General features: G+C 35.5%; 2 protein-coding genes across 6 annotated transcripts in view; one reads left to right on the top strand and one right to left on the bottom strand.

The window, feature by feature from the left end:
• Nucleotides 1-16,731, top strand: part of LOC133645081 (paraneoplastic antigen Ma3 homolog) — a 375,425-nt gene extending 358,694 nt beyond the window's left edge. Inside the window, exons 1-5 of one of the 4 annotated variants that reach the window (XR_009824891.1) lie at nt 12,084-12,450; nt 12,530-12,615; nt 13,864-14,028; nt 14,709-14,873; nt 15,905-16,731. Coding sequence is in view for 1 of the 4 variants with exons in the window: in XM_062039873.1 (XP_061895857.1) it covers nt 12,530-12,615; nt 13,864-14,028; nt 14,709-14,873; nt 15,905-16,146 (658 nt within the window). In the remaining 3 variants the exon portion in view is untranslated. Of the gene's footprint in view, nt 1-4,901; nt 7,742-12,083; nt 12,451-12,529; nt 14,029-14,708; nt 14,874-15,904 lie in introns of those variants that run through there. The other 3 variants (XM_062039873.1, XR_009824890.1, XR_009824892.1) reach the window with 3 other exon arrangements.
• On the bottom strand, nt 523-25,974 carry fgf24 (fibroblast growth factor 24). Of its 2 annotated transcripts, none has more exons than XM_062039875.1 (5): nt 25,489-25,974; nt 25,342-25,378; nt 9,705-9,873; nt 4,868-4,974; nt 523-1,118 (listed from the first exon to the last, which is right to left on the bottom strand). In XM_062039875.1, the coding sequence occupies exons 1-5, from the start codon at nt 25,518-25,520 to the stop codon at nt 846-848; spliced, it is 618 nt and encodes a 205-aa protein (XP_061895859.1). In that variant the 5' UTR covers nt 25,521-25,974; the 3' UTR covers nt 523-845. The 2 variants fall into 2 exon arrangements, with proteins under 2 accessions (XP_061895859.1, XP_061895858.1); XM_062039874.1 differs by having other exon boundaries at nt 9,696-9,873; nt 25,489-25,973.

Below are 25,974 nucleotides of genomic sequence, written 5' to 3' on the forward strand. Positions count from 1 at the left end.
TTCTCCTCTTTTAAACCGTTCAATTAAGTGTACATATCATTAATTATTAATAATAACATAGAGTTAAAGGTAAATTGAGCAAATTGGCTATTTCTGGCAATTTATTTAAGTGTGTATCAAACTGGTAGCCCTTCGCATTAATCACTACCCAAGAAGTAGCTCTTGGTTTCAAAAAGGTTGGTGACCCCTGGTTTATTGTGAGCGAACTGTGGTGCTGAATTTCCCCCAGGGATCAATAAAGTACTTTCTATTCTATTCTATTCTAAAATGGAGACTGAGGGCAGTCAAATGGTGACTGAAGAAAGTCAAATGGAGACTGAGGGCAGTCAAATGGAGACTGAGGTTAGTCAAAAGGAGACTGAGGTTAGTCAAAAGGAGACTGAGGGCAGTCAAAAGGAGACTCCCAAGTCCTGGTCATTTCTTTTAGAAGTTGTATCTCTCACAAAAAGTAGTAAATAATAATCCAAGGAAGAGAAGATGTTTACTTGAAAATATATTCCTCATTTTATTAACAGAGGCTATATAAGACATTTTATTTACAATAAATATTTTCTTGGTGTGTCATGGTGTTAGTACAGAAGAAGGAGGTAGAAGAAGTCTTCATGGCCAAAAGGATGAAGCGGAAGACATTTTGACTGAAGACGTTCCTGGACCAAGCAGCAGTGACGTAGTAATCCTCTGCGTCTCCACCACGTGGAAAGTATGGCGTCCTGGTCGTCGGGGGCAACGCAAATAAATCCCATTTGGCTGATTCTTCTGTCACCTCTGAAGGTCACCCAGCAGCTTCCTGCCTTGGATCCAGCGAGAGTAGAAAAATAAAAGCTCTTATTTCTTCTTCCTGTCCATCAAGTCCTCCTGGCTTTTAGTCTGCGAGCCCTTCGTGTCCGCTTGGTGACCGTGGTGAAGGGGAACCCCTCCGGCGGGTCCTCCCGGCCCCTGGGGGGGCGCTTCATGAAGTGGACCTCCTGCTGGCGCTGGGTGGTCCGGGAGCCCTTCTTGGGCCGCCCCTTGCGGTTGAAGCCCAGGTACCAGCCTTGGTACCTGGCCGACACCAGCGCCGTGTAGTTGTTCTCCAGGAACTCCTCCACGAACACACACTCCTGCTTCCTGCCGTCGGGCTGCCACACCAAACACATCACTTATTTCAACATGTCATCTGCACACCACTTTTCATACTAAATAAAGGACTTTACATGTCAAAACAAGTTCCAGTCATCATATCATCATCATCCTTACCATCAACATCACCATCATCATCATCACCATCACCCTCACCATTGTCCTCATCATCATTTCCATCATCATAATCAACCTCTCCACCATCATCATCATCATCCTTACCATCATTATAATAACATCACCATCATCATAATCAACCTCACCACCATCATCATCATCATCCTTACCATCATTACAATAACATCACCATCATCATCATCATAATGATTACCACCACCATCATCATCCTTACCATCAACATCATCATCACCACCATCATCATTACCATCACCATCATCATCATCATTACTATCATTATCACCACCATCATCATTACCAATATCATGATCATCACCATCGTCCTCCTCATCATCACCATCATCATAATCGACCACACCATCATCATCATCCTTACCATCATCATCATCATAACATTACCACTATCATCATCATAATGATTACCATCACCACCATCATCATTACCAACATCATCATCATCCCTACCATCATCAACATCACCATCATCATTACCATTACCACCATCATCCTCATCATTACCATCATCACCATCACCCTCACCATTGTCCTCATCATCATTTCCATCATCATAATCAACCTCACCACCATCATCATCATCATCCTTACCATCATTATAATAACATCACCATCATCATCATAATGATTACCATCATCAACATCACCATCATCATCCTTACCATCAACATCATCATCACCACCATCATCATTACCATCACCACCATCATCATTACCATCACCATCATCATCATCATTACTATCATTATCACCACCATCATCATTACCAATATCATCATCATCACCATCGCCCTCCTCATCATCACCATCATCATCATAATCGACCACACCATCACCACCATCATCATCATCCTTACCATCATCATCATCATAACATTACCACTATCATCATCATAATGATTACCATCACCACCATCATCATTACCAACATCATCATCATCCCTGCCATCATCAACATCATCATCATCATTACCATTACCACCATCATCATCATCATTACCAACATCATCATCACCATCATCATCATTTCCATCACCACCATCATCATCAACCACACCATCACCACCATCATCATCATCATAACATCACCATTATCATCATGATTACCATCCTTACCATCATTACCATCACCAACATTATCACCATCATCATCACCAACATCATCATCATCATCATAACATCACCAACATCATCATCACCATATCTTCATAACATCATCTTCATAACATCATCATCATTACCATCATCATCATCCTTACCATCAACATCCCCATCATCATCATTACCATCATCACCATCACCCTCACCATTGTCCTCATCATCATTTCCATCACCACCATCATCATAATCAACCTCACCACCATCATCATCATCATCCTTACCATCATTATAATAGCATCATCATCATCATAATGATTACCACCACCATCATCCTTACCATCATCAACATCACCATCATCATCATCATCACCACCATCATCATTACCATCACCATCATCATCATCATTACTATCATTATCACCACCATCATCATTACCAATATCATCATCATCACCATCGTCCTCCTCATCATCACCATCATCATCATAATCGACCACACCATCATCATCATCCTTACCATCATCATCATCATAACATTACCACTATCATCATCATAATGATTACCATCACCACCATCATCATCATCCCTGCCATCATCAACATCACCATCATCATTACCATTACCACCATCATCATCATCATTGTCCTCATTATCATCACCATCATCATCATTTCCATCACCACAATCATCATCAACCACACCATCATCATCATCCTTACCATCATCACCATTATCATCATGATTACCATCATCATTACCATCACCAACATTATCACCATCATCATCATCATCACCAACATCATCTTTATCATCACCAACATCATCATCATCATCACCATCATCATCACCAACATCATCATCACCATATCATCTTCTTAACATCATCATCATTACCATCATCATCATAATCAACCACACCATCACTACCATCATCATCATCCTTACCATCATCATCATCTCATCATCATCATGATTACCATCATAATCAACCACACCATCATCCTTACCATCATCATCATCATAACATCACTTTCATCATCATCATCATTACCATCACCAACATCATCATCATCATCATAAAATCATCATCATCATAAAATCATCATCCTTATAACATCATCACCATCATCATGACATCATCATTATCACCATCAACATCATCAGCAAAACCATCATCATCACTAATTACATCATCATCATCACCACCACAGGTAGATGATGATGTCATGAATGTAGAGTAAATGAGTATCTCCATGGTGACAGCAGGAAGTACAAACACAAGCCTTGTTCAACTATTAACACCACTCGTGTACTTGTTATTCACTGTATATACAGTCTTAGTAGATCAGAAGTACTACAATAGTACTAGGTGTAAGGGTACAATTATTCACTGTATATGCAGTCTTAGTAGTTCAGAAGTACTACAATAGTACCAGGTGTAAGGGTACAATTATTCACTGTATATACAGTCTTAGTAGATCAGAAGTACTACAATAGTACTAGGTGTAAGGGTACAATTATTCACTGTATATACAGTCTTAGTAGATCAGAAGTACTACAATAGGTGTAAGGGTACAATTATTCACTGTATATACAGTCTTAGTAGATCAGAAGTACTACAATAGTACTAGGTGTAAGGGTACAATTATTCACTGTATATACAGTCTTAGTAGATCAGAAGTACTACAATAGTACTAGGTGTAAGGGTACAATTATTCACTGTATGTACAGTCTTAGTAGATCAGAAGTACTACAATAGGTGTAAGGGTACAATTATTCACTGTATATACAGTCTTAGTAGATCAGAAGTACTACAATAGTACTAGATGTAAGGGTACAATTATTCACTGTATATACAGTCTTAGTAGATCAGAAGTACTACAATAGTACTAGGTGTAAGGGTACAATTATTCGCTGTATATACAGTCTTAGTAGATCAGAAGTACTACAACAGTACTAGGTGTAAGGGTACAATTATTCACTGTATATACAGTCTTAGTAGATCAGAAGTACTACAATAGTACTAGATGTAAAGGTACAATTATTCACTGTATATACAGTCTTAGTAGATCAGAAGTACTACAATAGTACTAGATGTAAGGGTACAATTATTCACTGTATATACAGTCTTAGTAGATGAGAAGTACTACAATAGTACTAGATGTAAAGGTACAATTATTCACTGTATATACAGTCTTAGTAGATGAGAAGTACTACAATAGATGTAAGGGTACAATTATTCACTGTATATACAGTCTTAGTAGATGAGAAGTACTACAATAGATGTAAGGGTACAATTAGAGACCACCTGGCAGAAGTGAGCATGAGTGTGTGAGGACTGATCCAGTGTCAAGGCTTGATTACGCAACAGCTGACAGTCATCAAAAGGCTTTTGTTTGTGGGGGCGCAGGAAAGAGGATCCGTGGCCCCCGCTGGGATTAAAACACTCCTTCTAAAATCTGCGTCACACAATCGATCGGAAAAGCGACTCACCCTTCCAACGATTTTGCCCTTGTCGTTCATGCAGATGTAATGTTCGCTCTCCTTGCCTTTGATCCGAATATGGCTGCCGAACGTCTCCGTCTCCACCACCAGGAGCGCTAGAGGACACCAAACCACAGACAGTTAGTCGACGCATCAACGCCACTTTGGAAAAAATAAAAAAAAAGAGAAACAGAAAAAAGACGGACAAAGAAAGAGACAGAAAAAGAAAAAAACTGAAGAAAACAGACAGAAAAAGAAAAGTACAGAAAAAGAAAAAAGACAAAAAAAGAAAAGGACAGAAAAAGAAAACTGAAAGAAAAAGAAAAAGAAGAAAAAAGACAGAAAAAGAAAAAGACAGAAGAAAAAAAGAAGAAGAAAACTGAAAGAAAAAGAAAAAAGACAATAAAAGAAAAAAGACCGAAAAAGAAAAATGTCAAAAGAAGAAAAAAGAAAAAAAAACAGAAGAAAAAAGACAGAAAAAGAAAAAAACTGAAGAAAAAAGACAGAAAATGACAAAGGACAGAAAAAGACAAAAAAGAAAACAGACAGAAAAATAAAAAGACAGAAGAAGAAAACAGACAGAAAAGGACAGAAGAAAACAGACAGAAAAGGACAGAAAAAGAAAACAAACAGAAAAATAAAAAGACAGAAGAAGAAAAGGAAAGAAAAAAGACAGAAGAAAACAGACAGAAGAAGAAAAGGACAGGAAAAGAAAAAGACAGAAGAAGAAAAGGATAGAAAAATAAAAAAGACAGAAGAACAAAACAGAAATAAAAAGAAAACGGAAAGAAAAAAGACAAAAAAAGTCAAAAGAAGAAAAAAGACAATGAAAGAAAAAAGTCAAAAGAAGAAAAAAGACAGGAGTAGAAAGAAAAAAAAGAATATTATAAATAACAGAAGAAGAAAAGTGAAAGAGAGACTCAGACAAAAGAGAAGCGAACTTGTGATTGCATCATCTCCAAAGTTCAACTCCTCATGTGTCAAACATACTTCTCAGCATGAATGTGAACAACTTCTTATTTCTATTATTAGTATTATTGCAAATAATGTTCTAATAGTCATTACAAGACTTTTCAAGAAAACATAGTTTGCAAAGAACCACTTTGAGATGCACACACAGTCATATCTGACACAGCAGCCAATCAAAGAACCAGGATAATGTTGCTGCTTTTATTGTCTTGTAGCTAATAATAATAATACACTTTACATTTACAAAACATTTGAATCAGTTGAGAAATGACCCACAAATTTGAGAAATTGTAGAACTTTGAACATGTCCACTCATTTGAAAGGACAATTCCTGGAAATTTGGGAATTTCGGGAAAACTGGGAATTTTTAAAACTATTGATACTGGCACAATTGTCCAAGATGATATGATTAAGTTGGTGTTTGAGTTGACCTAGTAACAGTTTGAATTGACAATTGGTATTACGGGAGAAGCGGGAATTTGTAGGAAAAAAGAGATCAATTGTGATGTCCCAACTGGGAGGAATGTTTTGATGTTGGAATTGGTTAAAAAATGTGGACTGGGAAAACTTTAGTACAAAGGTGAAAAGAAGGCTTTGGAAAAACGGGAATTCTGAGAAATCCTGGAATTTGTGATGAACTTGGAAAATGGTAGTTTGATTGTCCAGGATGAGTGGAGCGTGTTGAAGGTGGAACCGTTGGAATCGGGTGAGAAATATGGATATTGTGCATGGTTGAAAAATGGCCCATTCATTTTCAATGGGAAACATGTCTGAGGATTCTGGGTAATCTGGGATTTATGCAAAACCTTTTTTTTTTTCATGAGTTAACGATTTTCAGTTCAGCCGAACGTTTTGATACTTGAACTGTTTCCGATTGGATGAAAGGTGGAAGGTGTCTAAGTTTTTGGGCGGAATGATAATCATAAGAAATAGATGATTTGTTGGTGTACAACATTCAACATATCAAAACAACATTAACAGAACATATTCTACATATCAAAATAACATATTCAATATATTAACATAACATATTCAACATATTAGCATAACATACTCAACATATTAAAATAACATATTCAATATATTAACATATATTCAACATATTAACATAACATATTCAATATATTAACATAACATATTCAACATATTAAGATAACATATTCAACATTAATTTAACATATTCAACATATTAGCATAACATATTCGATATATTAACATAGCATATTCAAGACATTAACATAACATATTCAAGATATTAACATAGCATATTCAACATATTAACATAACATATTCAATATATTACATAACATTTGATGTATTAAAATAACATATTCAAGATATTAACATAACATTTGATACATTAACATATATTCAACATATTAACATAACATATTCAACATATCAAAACAACATATGCAAGATATTAACATAACATTCAATATATTAGCATAACACATTCAACATATTCAAGATAATAACATAACATAGTCGATATATTAATATATTCAAGATATTAACATAACATATTAACATATATTGTAACATATTCACCATATTAAGATAACATATTCAACATATTAATTCAACATATTAACATAACATATTTGATATATTAACATAACATATTCAAGATATTAACATAACATATTCAACATATTAACATAATATATTCAATGTATTAACGCGACATATTAACATAACATATTCAATATATTAACATAACATTTTATATATATTAACATAACATATTCAAGATATTAACATAACATATTCGATATATTAACATACCATATTCAAGATATTAACATAACATATTCAATATATTCAACATATTAACATAACATATTCAACATATCAAAACAACATATTCAACATAGTAACATAGCATATTCAACATATTAACATAACATATTCAACATATTAACATAACATATTCAAGTTATTAACATAACATATTCAACATATTAACATAACATATTCAACATATTAACATAGCATATTCAACATATAAACAGCATATTCAACATATTAACATAACATATTCAACATATTACCATAGCATATTCAAAATATTAACATAACATATTCAACATATTAACATAACATATTCAACATATTAACATACCATATTCAACATATTACCATAGCATATTGAACATATTAACATAACATATTCAATATATTAACATAACATATTCAACATATTAACATAGCATATTCAACATATTAACATAACATATTCAATATATTAACATAACATATTCAACATATTAACATAGCATATTCAACATATTAACATAACATATTCAACATATTAACATATTATAGTCAACATATTAACATAACATATTCAAGATATTAACATAACATATTCAACATATTAACATAACATATTCAACATATTACCATAGCATATTCAACATATTAACATAACATATTCAACATATTAACATAGCATATTCGACATATTAACATAACATATTCAACATATTAACATAACATATTCAACATATTAACATAACATATTAACATAGCATATTCAACATATTAACATAACATATTCAACATATTAACATATCATATTCAACATATTAACAGAACATATTCAACATATTAACAGAACATATTCAACATATTAACATAACATATTCAACATATTAACATAACATATTAACATAGCATATTCAAGTTATTAACATAACATATTCAACATATTAACATAACATATTCAAGTTATTAACATTACATATTCAATATATTAACATAACATATTCAATAAATTAACATAACATATTCCACACCTTAGTCATAGTGGACTCCATCCCCTGGAACATACATCTTAGTAAACCAGCCACAACTAAGTGTATTCCCGGGACCAGAGCACCTGACATTGGAGCTAATCTTAGGGAGCTAACTGGTAAACACGTACCACAGGCTAATGGCACCACTAGCTACGACAACATAGTTGTACACGTCGGCTCCAATGACACTAGATTACAAAGACGAATATAGCAAGGACCAGAAAGATGTCCAGGCATGAAGTACTTGTCTCTGGTGATGAGACAGCTGAGAATGTTTGAGTAGAAGATGAGATGAGAATGTTTGAGTAGAAGAAGAGATGAGAATGTTTGAGTAGAAGATGAGATGAGAATGTTTGAGTAGAAGATGAGATGAGAATGATTGAGTAGAAGGTGAGATGAGAACGATTGAGTAGAAGATGAGATGAGAATGTTTGAGTAGAAGAAGAGATGAGAATGTTTGAGTAGAAGATGAGATGAGAATGTTTGAGTAGAAGAAGAGATGAGAATGTTTGAGTAGAAGATGAGATGAGAATGTTTGAGTAGAAGATGAGATGAGAATGTTTGAGTAGAAGATGAGATGAGAATGATTGAGTAGAAGGTGAGATGAGAACGATTGAGTAGAAGGTGAGATGAGAATGTTTGAGTAGAAGATGAGATGAGAATGATTGAGTAGAAGAAGAGATGAGAACGATTGAGTAGAAGAAGAGATGAGAACGATTGAGTAGAAGAAGAGATGAGAACGATTGAGTAGAAGGTGAGATGAGAACGATTGAGTAGAAGGTGAGATGAGAATGTTTGAGTAGAAGATGAGATGAGAATGATTGAGTAGAAGAAGAGATGAGAACGATTGAGTAGAAGGTGAGATGAGAACGATTGAGTAGAAGAAGAGATGAGAACGATTGAGTAGAAGAAGAGATGAGAACGATTGAGTAGAAGAACAGATGAGAACGATTGAGTAGAAGAAGAGATGAGAACGATTGAGTAGAAGATGAGATGAGAACGATTGAGTAGAAGATGAGATGAGAATGATTGAGTAGAAGGTGAGATGAGATGAGATTCTCCCATACCATACTTGCCCCCATCATCTCCGTTGGCGTTGACCTTCTTGCCCAGGATCTGGACGTGCTTGCCCGTGGTCCTGCTGTACAGCTGGTAAATGCGCACCTGTTTGCGGCTCAGGTCGTCAGAGATCCTGGTGTGGTTCTCGATGTAGAACCTGAAGTCTGCCGAGCTCTGCTGGGACTCCTGGAAGCAGAGTTGGCATCTGAGGCTCATGTCTGTCCAAGGTGCAGCCATTTTCATTTACCTGCACAGGTATGCGCCACTAGCAACTATACACCTGAAGCTGCACTAGCAACTATACACCTGAAGCTGCACTAGCAACTATACACCTGAAGCTGCACTAGCAACTATACACCTGAAGCCGCACTAGCAACCATACACCTGAAGCTGCACTAGCAACTATACACCTGAAGCTGCACTAGCAACTATACACCTGAAGCTGCACTAGCAACTATACACCTGAAGCTGCACTAGCAACTATACACCTGAAGCCGCACTAGCAACCATACACCTGAAGCTGCACTAGCAACTATACACCTGAAGCTGCACTAGCAACTATACACCTGAAGCCGCACTAGCAACCATACACCTGAAGCTGCACCAGCAACCATACACCTGAAGCTGCACTAGCAACCATACACCTGAAGCTGCACTAGCAACTATACACCTGAAGCTGCACCAGCAACTATACACCTGAAGCTGCACTAGCAACTATACACCTGAAGCCGCACTAGCAACCATACACCTGAAGCTGCACTAGCAACTATACACCTGAAGCTGCACTAGCAACTATACACCTGAAGCTGCACTAGCAACTATACACCTGAAGCTGCACTAGCAACTATACACCTGAAGCCGCACTAGCAACCATACACCTGAAGCTGCACTAGCAACTATACACCTGAAGCTGCACTAGCAACTATACACCTGAAGCCGCACTAGCAACCATACACCTGAAGCTGCACCAGCAACCATACACCTGAAGCTGCACTAGCAACCATACACCTGAAGCTGCACTAGCAACTATACACCTGAAGCTGCACCAGCAACTATACACCTGAAGCTGCACTAGCAACTATACACCTGAAGCTGCACCAGCAACTATACACCTGAAGCTGCACTAGCAACTATACACCTGAAGCTGCACCAGCAACTATACACCTGAAGCTGCACTAGCAACTATACACCTGAAGCTGCACTAGCAACCATACACCTGAAGCTGCACTAGCAACTATACACCTGAAGCTGCACTAGCAACTATACACCTGAAGCTGCACTAGCAACTATACACCTGAAGCTGCACTAGCAACTATACACCTGAAGCTGCACTAGCAACCATACACCTGAAGCTGCACTAGCAACCATACACCTGAAGCTGCACTAGCAACTATACACCTGAAGCTGCACTAGCAACTATACACCTGAAGCTGCACTAGCAACTATACACCTGAAGCTGCACCAGCAACTATACACCTGAAGCTGCACTAGCAACTATACACCTGAAGCTGCACTAGCAACTATACACCTGAAGCTGCACTATCAACTATACACCTGAAGCTGCACTAGCAACTATACACCTGAAGCTGCACTAGCAACTATACACCTGAAGCTGCACTAGCAACTATACACCTGAAGCTGCACTAGCAACTATACACCTGAAGCTGCACTAGCAACTATACACCTGAAGCTGCACTAGCAACTATACACCTGAAGCTGCACTAGCAACTATACACCTGAAGCTGCACTAGCAACTATACACCTGAAGCTGCACTAGCAACTATACACCTGAAGCTGCACCAGCAACTATACACCTGAAGCTGCACTAGCAACTATACACCTGAAGCTGCACTAGCAACTATACACCTGAAGCTGCACTAGCAACTATACACCTGAAGCTGCACTAGCAACTATACACCTGAAGCTGCACTAGCAACTATACACCTGAAGCTGCACTAGCAACCATACACCTGAAGCTGCACTAGCAACTATACACCTGAAGCTGCACCAGCAACTATACACCTGAAGCTGCACTAGCAACTATACACCTGAAGCTGCACCAGCAACTATACACCTGAAGCTGCACCAGCAACTATACACCTGAAGCTGCACTAGCAACTATACACCTGAAGCTGCACCAGCAACTATACACCTGAAGCTGCACTAGCAACTATACACCTGAAGCTGCACTAGCAACTATACACCTGAAGCTGCACTAGCAACTATACACCTGAAGCTGCACTAGCAACTATACACCTGAAGCTGCACTAGCAACTATACACCTGAAGCTGCACTAGCAACTATACACCTGAAGCTGCACTAGCAACCATACACCTGAAGCTGCACTAGCAACTATACACCTGAAGCTGCACTAGCAACTATACACCTGAAGCTGCACTAGCAACTATACACCTGAAGCTGCACTAGCAACTATACACCTGAAGCTGCACTAGCAACTATACACCTGAAGCTGCACTAGCAACTATACACCTGAAGCTGCACTAGCAACTAGGAAACATCTGCCCCGGCACACCAACGCAACATAAATGATGAAAACGCGGCGTCTCGTAGCTGAGGTGCGGCGAAGGGGGCGTGGTCTTGTCGTCCAAGCCACAAGAGTTTACGAGTCACCTTAGACCTGCCGTCAAAATGAGGAAATTGCCAGAAAGCGAGGCCAACATGAGGCACGGCGAGACAAAAGGTCTACTTTTAAGAGCCCGGGAATCTGCCCTTTCCACACCTGCACGTCAGCGGTAATTACAGGTAATGGCGGCTCTCAGGTGGCTAATTATAGCGCACCCCCCCAACCCCCCTCTCTACCCCCAATTAATGACATTCACAGAAAAGCACGACAACAAATCCTCAAAACTCACAAGGGGGAGGGGACGCAGTGCTGGGCTCCGCCCCCTTTCGCACTGCACACACCTGGTGAGTGTTACCAGCAGCAGGTAACCTAGTTTCATTGTTTACTACTCTAGTTTCCTTGTTTACTATTCTAGTTTCCTTGTTTACTATTCTAGTTTTCTTGTTTACTAATCTAGTTTTGTTGTTTACTATTCTAGTTTCCTTGTTTACTATTCTAGTTTCCTTGTTTACTAATCGAGTTTCCTTGTTTACTAATTGTGCGTCCTTGTTTACTCATTGAGTTTCCTTGTTTACTAATCTTGCTTCCTTGTTTACTAATTGTGCGTCCTTGTTTACTAATCTAGTTTCCTTGTTTACTCATCTTGATTCCTCATTCGCTAGTTTCCTTGTTTACTAATCTTGCTTCCTTGTTTACTAATCTAGTTTCCTTGTTTACTAATCTTGCTTCCTCATTCGCTAGTTTCCTTGTTTACTAATCTTGCTTCCTTGTTTATTAATTGTGCGTCCTTGTTTACTAATCGAGTTTCCTTGTTTACTAATCTTGCTTCCTTATTCGTTAGTTTCCTTGTTTACTAATCTTGCTTCCTTGTTTACTATTCTAGTTTCCTTGTTTACTATTCTAGCTTCCTTATTTTCTAATCAAGTTTCCTTGTTTACTAATCTTGCTTCCTCATTCGCTAGTTTCCTTGTTTACTAATCTTGCTTCCTTGTTTACTAATTGTGTGTCCTTGTTTACTAATCGAGTTTCCTTGTTTACTAATCTTTCTTCCTCATTCGCTAGTTTCCTTGTTTACTAATCTTGCTTCCTTATTCGCTAGTTTCCGTGTTTACTAATCTTGCTTCCTTGTTTACTATTCTAGTTTCCTTGTTTACTATTCTAGCTTCCTTATTTTCTAATCTTGTTTGCTTGTTTACTAATCTTGTTTCCTCATTCGCTAGTTTCCTTGTTTACTAATCTTGTTTCCTCATTCGCTAGTTTCCTTGTTTACTAATCTTGCTTCCTTGTTTCCTCATTCGCTAGTTTCCTTGTTTACTATTCTAGCTTCCTTATTTTCTAATCTTGTTTGCTTGTTTACTAATCTTGTTTCCTCATTCGCTAGTTTCCTTGTTTACTAATCTTGTTTCCTCATTCGCTAGTTTCCTTGTTTACTAATCTTGCTTCCTTGTTTCCTCATTCGCTAGTTTCCTTGTTTACTAATCTTGCTTCCTTGTTTACTAATTGTGCGTCCTTGTTTACTAATCTAGTTTCCTTGTTTACTAATCTTGCTTCCTCATTCGCTAATTTCCTTGTTTACTAATCTATGTCTCCAGGCTGGCCTGGGAACACCTCGGGATCCCCCGGGAAGAGCTGGACGAAGTGGCTGGGGAGAGGGAAGTCTGGGTTTCCCTGCTTAGGCTGCTGCCCCCGCGACCCGAAATCGGATAAGCGGAAGAAGATGGATGGATGGACTAATCTTGCTTCCTTGTTTAGTAATTGTGCGTCCTTGTTTACTAATCTAGTTTCCTCGTTTACTAATCTTGCTTCCTTATTCGCTAGTTTCCTTGTTTACTAATCTTGCTTCCTTATTCGTTAGTTTCCTTGTTTACTAATCTTGCTTCCTTGTTTACTATTCTAGTTTCCTTGTTTACTATTCTAGCTTCCTTATTTTCTAATCGAGTTTCCTTGTTTACTAATCTTGCTTCCTCATTCGCTAGTTTCCTTGTTTACTAATCTTGCTTCCTTGTTTACTAATTGTGTGTCCTTGTTTACTAATCGAGTTTCCTTGTTTACTAATCTTTCTTCCTCATTCGCTAGTTTCCTTGTTTACTAATCTTGCTTCCTTATTCGCTAGTTTCCGTGTTTACTAATCTTGCTTCCTTGTTTACTATTCTAGTTTCCTTGTTTACTATTCTAGCTTCCTTATTTTCTAATCTTGTTTGCTTGTTTACTAATCTTGTTTCCTCATTCGCTAGTTTCCTTGTTTACTAATCTTGTTTCCTCATTCGCTAGTTTCCTTGTTTACTAATCTTGCTTCCTTGTTTACTAATTGTGCGTCCTTGTTTACTAATCTAGTTTCCTTGTTTACTAATCTTGCTTCCTCATTCGCTAATTTCCTTGTTTACTAATCTTGCTTCCTCATTCGCTAATTTCCTTGTTTACTAATCTATGTCTCCAGGCTGGCCTGGGAACACCTCGGGATCCCCCGGGAAGAGCTGGACGAAGTGGCTGGGGAGAGGGAAGTCTGGGTTTCCCTGCTTAGGCTGCTGCCCCCGCGACCCGAAATCGGATAAGCGGAAGAAGATGGATGGATGGACTAATCTTGCTTCCTTGTTTAGTAATTGTGCGTCCTTGTTTACTAATCTAGTTTCCTCGTTTACTAATCTTGCTTCCTTATTCGCTAGTTTCCTTGTTTACTAATCTTGCTTCCTTATTCGTTAGTTTCCTTGTTTACTAATCTTGCTTCCTTGTTTACTATTCTAGTTTCCTTGTTTACTATTCTAGCTTCCTTATTTTCTAATCGAGTTTCCTTGTTTACTAATCTTGCTTCCTCATTCGCTAGTTTCCTTGTTTACTAATCTTGCTTCCTTGTTTACTAATTGTGTGTCCTTGTTTACTAATCGAGTTTCCTTGTTTACTAATCTTTCTTCCTCATTCGCTAGTTTCCTTGTTTACTAATCTTGCTTCCTTATTCGCTAGTTTCCGTGTTTACTAATCTTGCTTCCTTGTTTACTATTCTAGTTTCCTTGTTTACTATTCTAGCTTCCTTATTTTCTAATCTTGTTTGCTTGTTTACTAATCTTGTTTCCTCATTCGCTAGTTTCCTTGTTTACTAATCTTGTTTCCTCATTCGCTAGTTTCCTTGTTTACTAATCTTGCTTCCTTGTTTCCTCATTCGCTAGTTTCCTTGTTTACTATTCTAGCTTCCTTATTTTCTAATCTTGTTTGCTTGTTTACTAATCTTGTTTCCTCATTCGCTAGTTTCCTTGTTTACTAATCTTGTTTCCTCATTCGCTAGTTTCCTTGTTTACTAATCTTGCTTCCTTGTTTCCTCATTCGCTAGTTTCCTTGTTTACTAATCTTGCTTCCTTGTTTACTAATTGTGCGTCCTTGTTTACTAATCTAGTTTCCTTGTTTACTAATCTTGCTTCATCATTCGCTAGTTTCCTTGTTTACTAATCTTGCTTCCTTGTTTCCTCATTCGCTAGTTTCCTTGTTTACTAATCTTGCTTCCTTGTTTACTAATTGTGCGTCCTTGTTTACTAACCTAGTTTCCTTGTTTACTAATCTTGCTTCCTCATTCGCTAATTTCCTTGTTTACTAATCTTGCTTCCTCATTCGCTAATTTCCTTGTTTACTAATCTATGTCTCCAGGCTGGCCTGGGAACACCTCGGGATCCCCCGGGAAGAGCTGGACGAAGTGGCTGGGGAGAGGGAAGTCTGGGTTTCCCTGCTTAGGCTGCTGCCCCCGCGACCCGAAATCGGATAAGCGGAAGAAGATGGATGGATGGACTAATCTTGCTTCCTTGTTTAGTAATTGTGCGTCCTTGTTTACTAATCTAGTTTCCTCGTTTACTAATCTTGCTTCCTTATTCGCTAGTTTCCTTGTTTACTAATCTTGCTTCCTTTTTTACTATTCTAGTTTCCTTGTTTACTATTCTAGCTTCCTTATTTTCTAATCTTGTTTCCTTGTTTACTAATCTTGCTTCCTTGTTTACTAATCTTGCTTCCTTGTTTACTTGTCTTGCATCATTGTTTACTAATCTTGCTTCCTTTTTTACTATTCTAGTTTCCTTGTTTACTATTCTAGCTTCCTTATTTTCTAATCTTGTTTCCTTGTTTACTAATCTTGCTTCCTTGTTTACTAATCTTGCTTCCTTGTTTACTTGTCTTGCATCATTGTTTACTAATATTTCTCCCTTCTTTACTAACCTCGTTTCCTTGTTTACTAATCTTGCTTCCTTGTTTACTAATCTTGCTTCCTTGTTTACTAATCTAGTTTCCTTGTTTACTAATCTAGTTTCCTTGTTTACTAATCTTGCTTCCTTGTTTACTTGTCTTGCATCATTGTTTACTAATATTTCTCCCTTCTTTACTAACCTCGTTTCCTTGTTTACTAATCTTGCTTCCTTGTTTACTAATCTTGCTTCCTTGTTTACTAATCTAGTTTCCTTGTTTACTAATCTAGTTTCCTTGTTTACTAATCTTGCTTCCTTGTTTACTAATCTTGCTTCCTTGTTTACTAATCTAGTTTCCTTGTTTACTAATCTAGTTTCCTTGTTTACTAATCTTGCTTCCTTGTTTACTTGTCTTGCATCATTGTTTACTAATATTTCTCCCTTCTTTACTAATCTCGTTTCCTTGTTTACTAATCTTGCTTCCTTGTTTACTAATCTAGTTGCCTGGTTTACTAATTGTGTGTCCTTGTTTAATAATCTTGCTTCCTTGTTTACTAATCGAGTTTCCTTGTTTATTAATTGTGCGTTCTTTAGAGATGTCCGATAATGGCTTTTTTGCCGATATACAATATTTTGATATTGTCCAACTCTTAATTACCGATTCCGATATCAAGCGATACCGATATATACAGTGGTGGAATGAACACATTATTATGCCTCATTTTGTTGTGATGCATGAAACAATGTCACTTTACCATGAATTGATCAACGTGGACCCCGACTTAAACAAGTTGAAAAACGTATTGGGGTGTTACCATTTAGTGGTCAATTGCACGCAATATGTACTGTGCTGTGCAATCTACTAATACAAGTTTCAATCAATCAATCAAAAACAAGGTTTTCCAAAATAAGAGAACAACTTCAACTCCAGTCATGGAAAAAAGTGCCAACATGGCACTGCCATATTTGTTATTAAAGTCAAAAAGTGCATTATTTTTTTTAAACATGCCTCAAAACAGCAGCTTGGAATTTGCTCTCCCTGAGATAATCCTGATACCCACTACAACTATGGGAAACACTGTACTTTGACTTTATTTTTTTTAAACATGCCTCAAAACAACAGCTACAAAAACAGTGATATATTGTAGCGTCCCGGAAGAGTTAGTGCTGCAAGGGGTTCTGGGTATTTGTTCTGTTGTGTAACGGTGCCGATGTTCTCTCTTGTTTGGTGTGGGTTCACAGTGTGGCGCATATTTGTAACAGTGTTAAAGTTGTTTATGCGGCCATCCTCAGTGTGACCTGCATGGCTGTTGACCAAGTATGCCTTGCATTCACTTATATGTGTGTGTAAAAGCTGCATATGTTATATGACTGGGCCAGCACGCTGTTTGTATTGAGGAAAAGCGGACGTGACGACAGGTTGTAGAGGACGCTAAAGGCACGCCCCCAATATTCTTGTCCAGGGTGGAAATCGGGAGAATGGTTGCCCCGGGAGATTTTCGGGAGGGGCACTGGAATTCGGGAGTCTCCCAGGAAAATGTGGAGGGTTGGCAAGTATGCCATACATCCGTGTTTTACCGGATATGTACCACTCCGTACAGCAGCCTTTTAAAAAGTCATTCATTTTACTTTTTGAAACCGATCATTTCCGATATTACATTTTAAAGCATTTATCGGCCAAAAATATCGGACATCTCTAGCGTCCTTGTTTACTCATCTAGTCTCCTTGTTTACTATTCTAGTTTCCTTGTTTACTTATCTAGTTTCCTTCTTTACTAATCTTGCTTCCTTGTTTACTAATTGTGCGTCTTTGTTTAATAATCTAGTTTCCTTGTTTACTAATCTTGCTTCCTCCTTCGCTAGTTTCCTTGTTTACTAATCTTGCTTCCTTGTTTAGTAATTGTGCGTCCTTGTTTACTAATCTAGTTTCCTCGTTTACTAATCTTGCTTCCTTGTTTACTAATTGTGCGTCCTTGTTTACTAATCTAGTTTCCTTGTTTACTAATCTTGCTTCCTTATTCGCTAGTTTCCTTGTTTACTAATCTTGCTTCCTTGTTTACTATTCTAGCTTCCTTCTTTGCTAATCTAGTTTCCTTGTTTACTAATCTTGCTTCCTTGTTTATTACTCTTGCATCATTGTTTACTAATATTTCTCCCTTCTTTACTAATCTCGTTTCCTTGTTTACTAATCTTGCTTCCTTGTTTACTAATCTAGATTCCTTGTTTACTAATCTAGTTGCCTGGTTTACTAATTGTGCGTCCTTGTTGACTAATCTTGCTTCCTTGTTTACTAATCTAGTTTCCTTGTTTACTAATCTAGTTTTCTTGTTTACTAATCTTGTTCTTTGTTTACTGATCTTGCTTCCTTGTTTGCTACTCTAGTTTTCTTGTTTACTAATCTTGTTCTTTGTTTACTGATCTTGCTTCCTCATTCGCTAGTTTCCTTGTTTACTAATCTTGCTTCCTTGTTTACTAATTGTGCATCCTTGTTTACTAATCAAGTTTCCTTGTTTACTAATCTTGCTTCATTATTCGCTAGTTTCCTTGTTTACTAATCTTGCTTCCTTGTTTACTATTCTAGTTTCCTTGTTTACTATTCTAGCTTCCTTATTTTCTAATCTAGTTTCCTTGTTCACTATTCTTGCTTCCTTGTTTACTATATTAACACTACTTTATATATGTGGTATACAAACACTAACTTATATATATGTGGTATATAACACTACTTTATTTATGTGGTATACAAACACTAACTTATATATATGTGGTATATAACACTACTTTATTTATGTGGTATATAAACACTACTTTATATATGTGGTATATAAACACTACTTTATATATGTGGTATATAACACTACTTTATTTATGTGGTATATAAACACTACTTTATATATATGGTATATAAACACTACTTTATATATGTGGTATATAACACTACTTTATATATGTGGTATACAAACACTAACATATATATGTGGTATATAACTACTTTATTTATGTGGTATACAAACACTAACATATAAATGTGGTATATAACACTACTTTATTTATGTGGTATACAAACACTAACATATATATGTGGTATATAACACTACTTTATTTATGTGGTATATAAACACTACTTTATATATGTGGTATATAAACACTACTTTATACATGTGGTATATAACACTACTTTATTTATGTGGTATATAACACTACTTTATTTATGTGGTATATAAACACTACTTTATGTGGTATATAACACTACTTTATTTATGTGGTATATAACACTACTTTATTTATGTGGTATATAACACTACTTTATTTATGTGGTATATAAACACTACTTTATATATGTGGTATATAACACTACTTTATTCATGTGGTATATAAACACTACCTTTTGTATGTAGTATATAAACACTACTTTATAAATTTGGTATATAATCACTAACTTATGTATGTGGTATATAACTACTTTATTTATGTGGTATATAAACACTATATTATATATGTGGTATATAAACTACTTTATTTATGTGGTATATAAACACTACCTTTTGTATGTGGTATATAAAGACTACTTTATTTATGTGGTATATAAACACTACATTATATATGTGGTATATAAACACTACTTTATATATGTGGTATATAACACTACTTTATTCATGTGGTATATAAACACTACTTTATATATGTGGTATATAACACTACTTTATTTATGTGGTATATAACACTACTTTATTTATGTGGTATATAACTACTTTATTTATGTGGTATATAAACACTACTTTATATATGTGGTATATAACTACTTTATTCATGTGGTATATAAACACTACCTTTTGTATGTAGTATATAAACACTACTTTATAAATTTGGTATATAATCACTAACTTATGTATGTGGTATATAACACTACTTTATTTATGTGGTATATAAACACTACATTATATATGTGGTATATAAACACTACTTTATTTATGTGGTATATAAACACTACCTTTTGTATGTGGTATATAAACACTACTTTATTTATGTGGTATATAAACACTACATTATATATGTGGTATATAAACACTACTTTATATATGTGGTATATAACACTACTTTATTCATGTGGTATATAAACACTACTTTATATATGTGGTATATAACACTACTTTATTCATGTGGTATATAAACACTACTTTATATATGTGGTATATAACACTACTTTATTCATGTGGTATATAAACACTACCTTTTGTATGTAGTATATAAACACTACTTTATCAATTTGGTATATAATCACTAACTTATGTATGTGGTATATAACACTACTTTATTTATGTGGTATATAAACACTACATTATATATGTGGTATATACACTATTTATGTGGTATATAAACACTACATTATATATGTGGTATATAAACACTACTTTATTTATGTGGTATATAAACACTACCTTTTGTATGTGGTATATAAACACTACTTTATGTGGTATATAATCACTAACTTATATATGTGGTATATAAACACTACTTTATATATGTGGTATATAACACTACTTTATTCATGTGGTATATAAACACTACCTTTTGTATGTAGTATATAAACACTACTTTATAAATGTGGTATATAATCACTAACTTATGTATGTGGTATATAACACTACTTTATTTATGTGGTATATAAACACTACATTATATATGTGGTATATAAACACTACTTTATTTATGTGGTATATAAACACTACCTTTTGTATGTGGTATACAAACACTACCTTTTGTATGTGGTATATAAACACTATTTATGTGGTATATAATCACTAACTTATATATGTGGTATATAAACACTACTTTATATATGTGGTATATAAACACTACTTTATTTAGTCAGCACTTCAGTCATCAACAATTATATCATCTGAGAAATGGACATTGAAACCGTGTAGGTCTGACTTGGTAGGAGATGTACAGTGAACAGCGAGCAGTGATGATGATAATAATACAAACAAGTGTACTGATGACAATGATAATAATAAAAGGTGTACAAATGATAATTAGCTGTGCGAGTGCGAGGAGAAGAAAGGAGTCAATTTGTATTAATGATATGAACACGTGTAATAATGATGATAATAATATGAATATGTGAACTAATAATAATAATAATAAAAGGTATACTAATGATGATAATAATATGAATAAGTGTACTAATGATGATAATAATATATATAAGTGTACTGATGATAATAATAAAAGGTGTACTAAAGATAAGCGGTGCGAGGAGAAGAAAGGAGTCAATTAGTTGCATATGTGTACTAATGATAATAATATGAATAAGTGTACTAATGATGATAATAATATGAATAAGTGTACCAATGATGATAATAATATGAATAAGTGTACTAATGATGATAATATGAATAAGTGTACTAATGATGATAATAATATGAATAAGTGTACTAATGATGATAACAATATGAATAAGTTTACTAATGATGATAACAATATGAATAAGTGTACTAATGATGATAATAATATGAATAAGTGTACTAATGATGACAATAATATGAATAAGTGTATTAATGATGATAATAATATGAATAAGTGTACTAATGATGATAATAATATACACAAGTGTACTGATGATAATAATAAAAGGTGCACTAATTATAAGAAAGGAGTCAATTAGTTGCATATGTGTACTACTGATGATAATAATATGAATAAGTGTACTAATGATGTAAATAATATGAACAAGTGTACTCATGATGATGATAATAATATGAATAAGTGTACTGATGATGACAATAATAAAAGGTGTACTAATGATAAGAAGTGGTGCGAGGAGAAGAAAGTAGTCAATTAGTTGCATATGTGTACTAATGATGATAATAATATGAATAAGTGTACTAATGATAATAATATGAATAAGTGTACTAATGATGATAATAATATATACAAGTGTGCTGATGATAATAATAAAAGGTGCACTAATGAGGAGAAAGGAGTCAATTAGTTGCATATGTGTCCTAATGATTATGATAATATGAATAAGTGTACTAATGATAATAATAATAAGTGTACTAATGATGATAATTATAATAAGTGTACTAATGATGATGATAATATGAATAAGTGTACTAATGATGATGATAATATATACAAGTGTACTAATGATGATAATAATAATAAGTGTACTAATGATGACAATAATATATACAAGTGTACTGATGGTGATAATAATAAGTGTACTAAGGATGATAATAATATATACAAGTGTACAGATGGTGATAATAATATGAACACATGTAGTGATGCTGATAATAATAAAAGGTGCACTAATGATAAGAGGCGGTGTGAGTGTGAGGAGAAGAAAGGAGTCAATTAGTGGCAGCAGACGCCTGCAAATGGTTGCAGTTCAAAGTGAGCCTCATAAAACACAACAAGAGTTCAGCTTTCAAAGAAGAACTTTTAACCTCCCAGCTTCAGAAATCTGTCACCTTGTTGTTGTAAAACTAATTGAAGCTCACATTCCTTCATCTTCAACTCATTTGTGTATTCTTCATACTTTATGCTCGTCTGCACCTTGAAATAACGCATCTGTAGCCACACTCCTTGCATATTTCTCATGTCTGTCATGTCATCCTTATCCTGATAATCAAACTTGTTTTTAACACATTGATGTCATCTTCATACTTCATGCTCATCTGCACCTTCAAAATCATGTCAAACTGTGTCTACAGTCATTTGGATGGATATATTTTTGATTCAAAACAGGAAGTGATGTCATCGTCATCCTGCTAATTAAACATGTATTCATCTGTATTTCATTTTCTACCACATTTATGTATTCATCATACTTTATGCTCATTTGTGCCTTCAAAATAATGTAAAATGGTGCCTACAGTCATTTTGATGTATACATTTTTTAATCGAAACAGGAAGTAATGTCTGTGATGTCATCGTTATCCTGCTAATTAAACATGTATTCATCTATATTTCATTTACTACCACATTTATGTATTTATCATACTTTATGTTCATCTGCACCCTCAAATTAGAGCTGCAACAACTAATCGATTATAAAAATAGTTGGCGATTAATCTAGTCATCGATTCGTTGGATCTATGCGCATTCGCAGAGGAATTTATTTTTATTTTTTAATAAACCTTTATTTATTTACTGCAACATGTAAAAACAGCTGAGAAACAATAATCAAAATAAGTATGGTGCCAGTATGCTGTTTTTTTTCAATAAAATACTGGAAAGGATAGAAATGTAGTTGGTCTCTTTTATCCGATTATTAATCGAAGTAATAATCGACAGATTAATCGATTATCAAATTAAGGTAAAATTGTGCCGAAAGTCTTATTTTTTCAAATATATTTTTCAGTCGACCAAATGGCAAAAATGTCTGTGATGTCATCGTTATCCTGCTAATTAAACATTTATTCATACATCCATCCATCCATTTTCTACCGCTTGTCCTTTTCGGGGTTGCTGGGGCCTATCAGAGCAGCATTCGGGCCGGAAGGCTATATTTAATTTTCTACCACATGTATGTATTCTTCATACTTCATGCTCATTTGTGCCTTCAAAATAATGTCAAATGGTGCCTACAGTCATTTTGATGTATATATTTTTTAATCGAAACAGGAAGTAACGTCTGTGACGTCATCGTTATCCTGCTAAATAAACATTTATTCATCTATATTTCATTCACTACCACATGCATGTATTCTCCATACTTTATGCTCATTTGCACCTTCAAATTAAGGTCAAATTGTGCCAAAAGTCTTATTTCTTCAAATACACTGCAAAAAGTGAAATCTAAGTACGATGAAATATCTCAAATAAGGGTGATATTTGCTTATTTTCTGTCTGATAAGGTAATTCTTCTCACTAAGCAGATTTGATGTTAGAGTGTTTTACTTGTTTTTAGGGTTTTGCTCCTAAATGATGTCAGTAAGATATTACAGCTTGTTGCTGAGATTTGATGAGCTATATTGAGTAAAACATGCTTGAAACTAGAATATCAACTGTTGTGTCATCAACACTCACAAGTATACAACTACTTTTTTAAAGTCATCATTTCTTACTTCAAGCATGACAAAAATAAAAATATCATGATGTCAAGATAATGGCACTAGCATTTACTTCATTTAAGAATATTTTTCAACATCTTGGGAAAAAAGGTCATGTTTTTTTTCTACCAAGAAAAGTGCACTTGTTATTAGTGACAATATACTTATTTTAAGGTATTAAAAAAAAAAAAAAAGGCTTAAAAGTCCTTTTTAAAAAAAAAAGAAGCCTTTTTTTTAGATATGTGCATACTAGCTATAGCTATTTGGCTGTTCTAGTTTTTATTTTTATTTATTTCCTTATTATCTTTTTAATTATTATCATTATTGTTTTTTTAATACACTGTAGCTCTTTAATTATTATTATTATTTTTGGGTTCATTGAGGTTAGCTTATTTGACTTGTTTTAGAAAGTCTTGACGAGCCAAATTGTCTTGTTCTATTGGCAGATAATTTTGCTTATTTCAAATAAAATACCCCTCATTTTTGTATTTTTTTTTCTTGTTTTTGAACACTGACTTTTTGCAGTGTATATTTTTCAGTCGACCCAATGGCAACAATGTCTGGGATGTCATCGTTATCCTGATAATAAACATTATTATTTGGACTCCTATGCACCTTTAGAGTATTTGTTTTATTTTATTTTGTGTATACTTTTCATTTGAACAGGAACTCCTGTCTGTGACGTCATCGTTTTGCCCATGAACGCGCACATCTACTTTGAGATATTCCGGTCTGCACTTATTATGATTGAATATTATATGTAGGAGCATGTTTGCGTGACAATAAAGCGCATTATTCCGAGGCGGTGTTTCCATGAAGGCAAAAGACAACAGCGCATGCGTCACGTTACCTGTATTTGAAAGTAGAGCACCAGGAAATGTAAACACCTGGAAGGAAAAGACGCAGAGGAACGGATGAGTCACAAGTTGAAGGCTTTTGGCGACTTGTGTTGGAAAGAATGCAGAAGGTTGCAGGCTTGCTCGGAAGGAGGACTTACAGGTAGAAGAACCTGGAGGGCAGCGGCGACATCTTCACAAATACACCTGCGTCCTGCCGATGGAGGGGAGGAGGAGGAGGAGGGGGGCAAAAAGACGACAAGAAGAGGAGGAAAAGACAAAAACCAAAAAAGAAGCAGAAGAGGAAGGTCGAGCCCACCTTCCTTCTACTCCCCTGCGGACCTCAGTGCGCCTTTTACGCACGGAGTTCCGAGCAGGAGCCGCCGGAGGTGTAAGAGTCCCAGCTTGGGGGCGACCAGAGGAAACATGAGGGTCTTGCTTCCTTCCTTCCTTACTTCCTTCCTTCCTTCCTTCCAACTCCGCATCCAAATGTCCTCAGCAAAACGGAGCAAATCCTGCGATCACAAAGTCCCAAAGTGAAGGTCGAGGGTGGAAGACCCCGATGGTCCCATGGCTGCGAGGAAAGCCCACGTCTAGCATCCACGCCAACTTCTGTCGTCTCGCAGCTTCTCGCGTCTTAGTGCGCG

This window comes from Entelurus aequoreus, linkage group LG28 (genome assembly GCF_033978785.1).
Source record: "Entelurus aequoreus isolate RoL-2023_Sb linkage group LG28, RoL_Eaeq_v1.1, whole genome shotgun sequence".
NCBI classification, from domain to species: Eukaryota; Metazoa; Chordata; class Actinopteri; order Syngnathiformes; family Syngnathidae; genus Entelurus; species Entelurus aequoreus.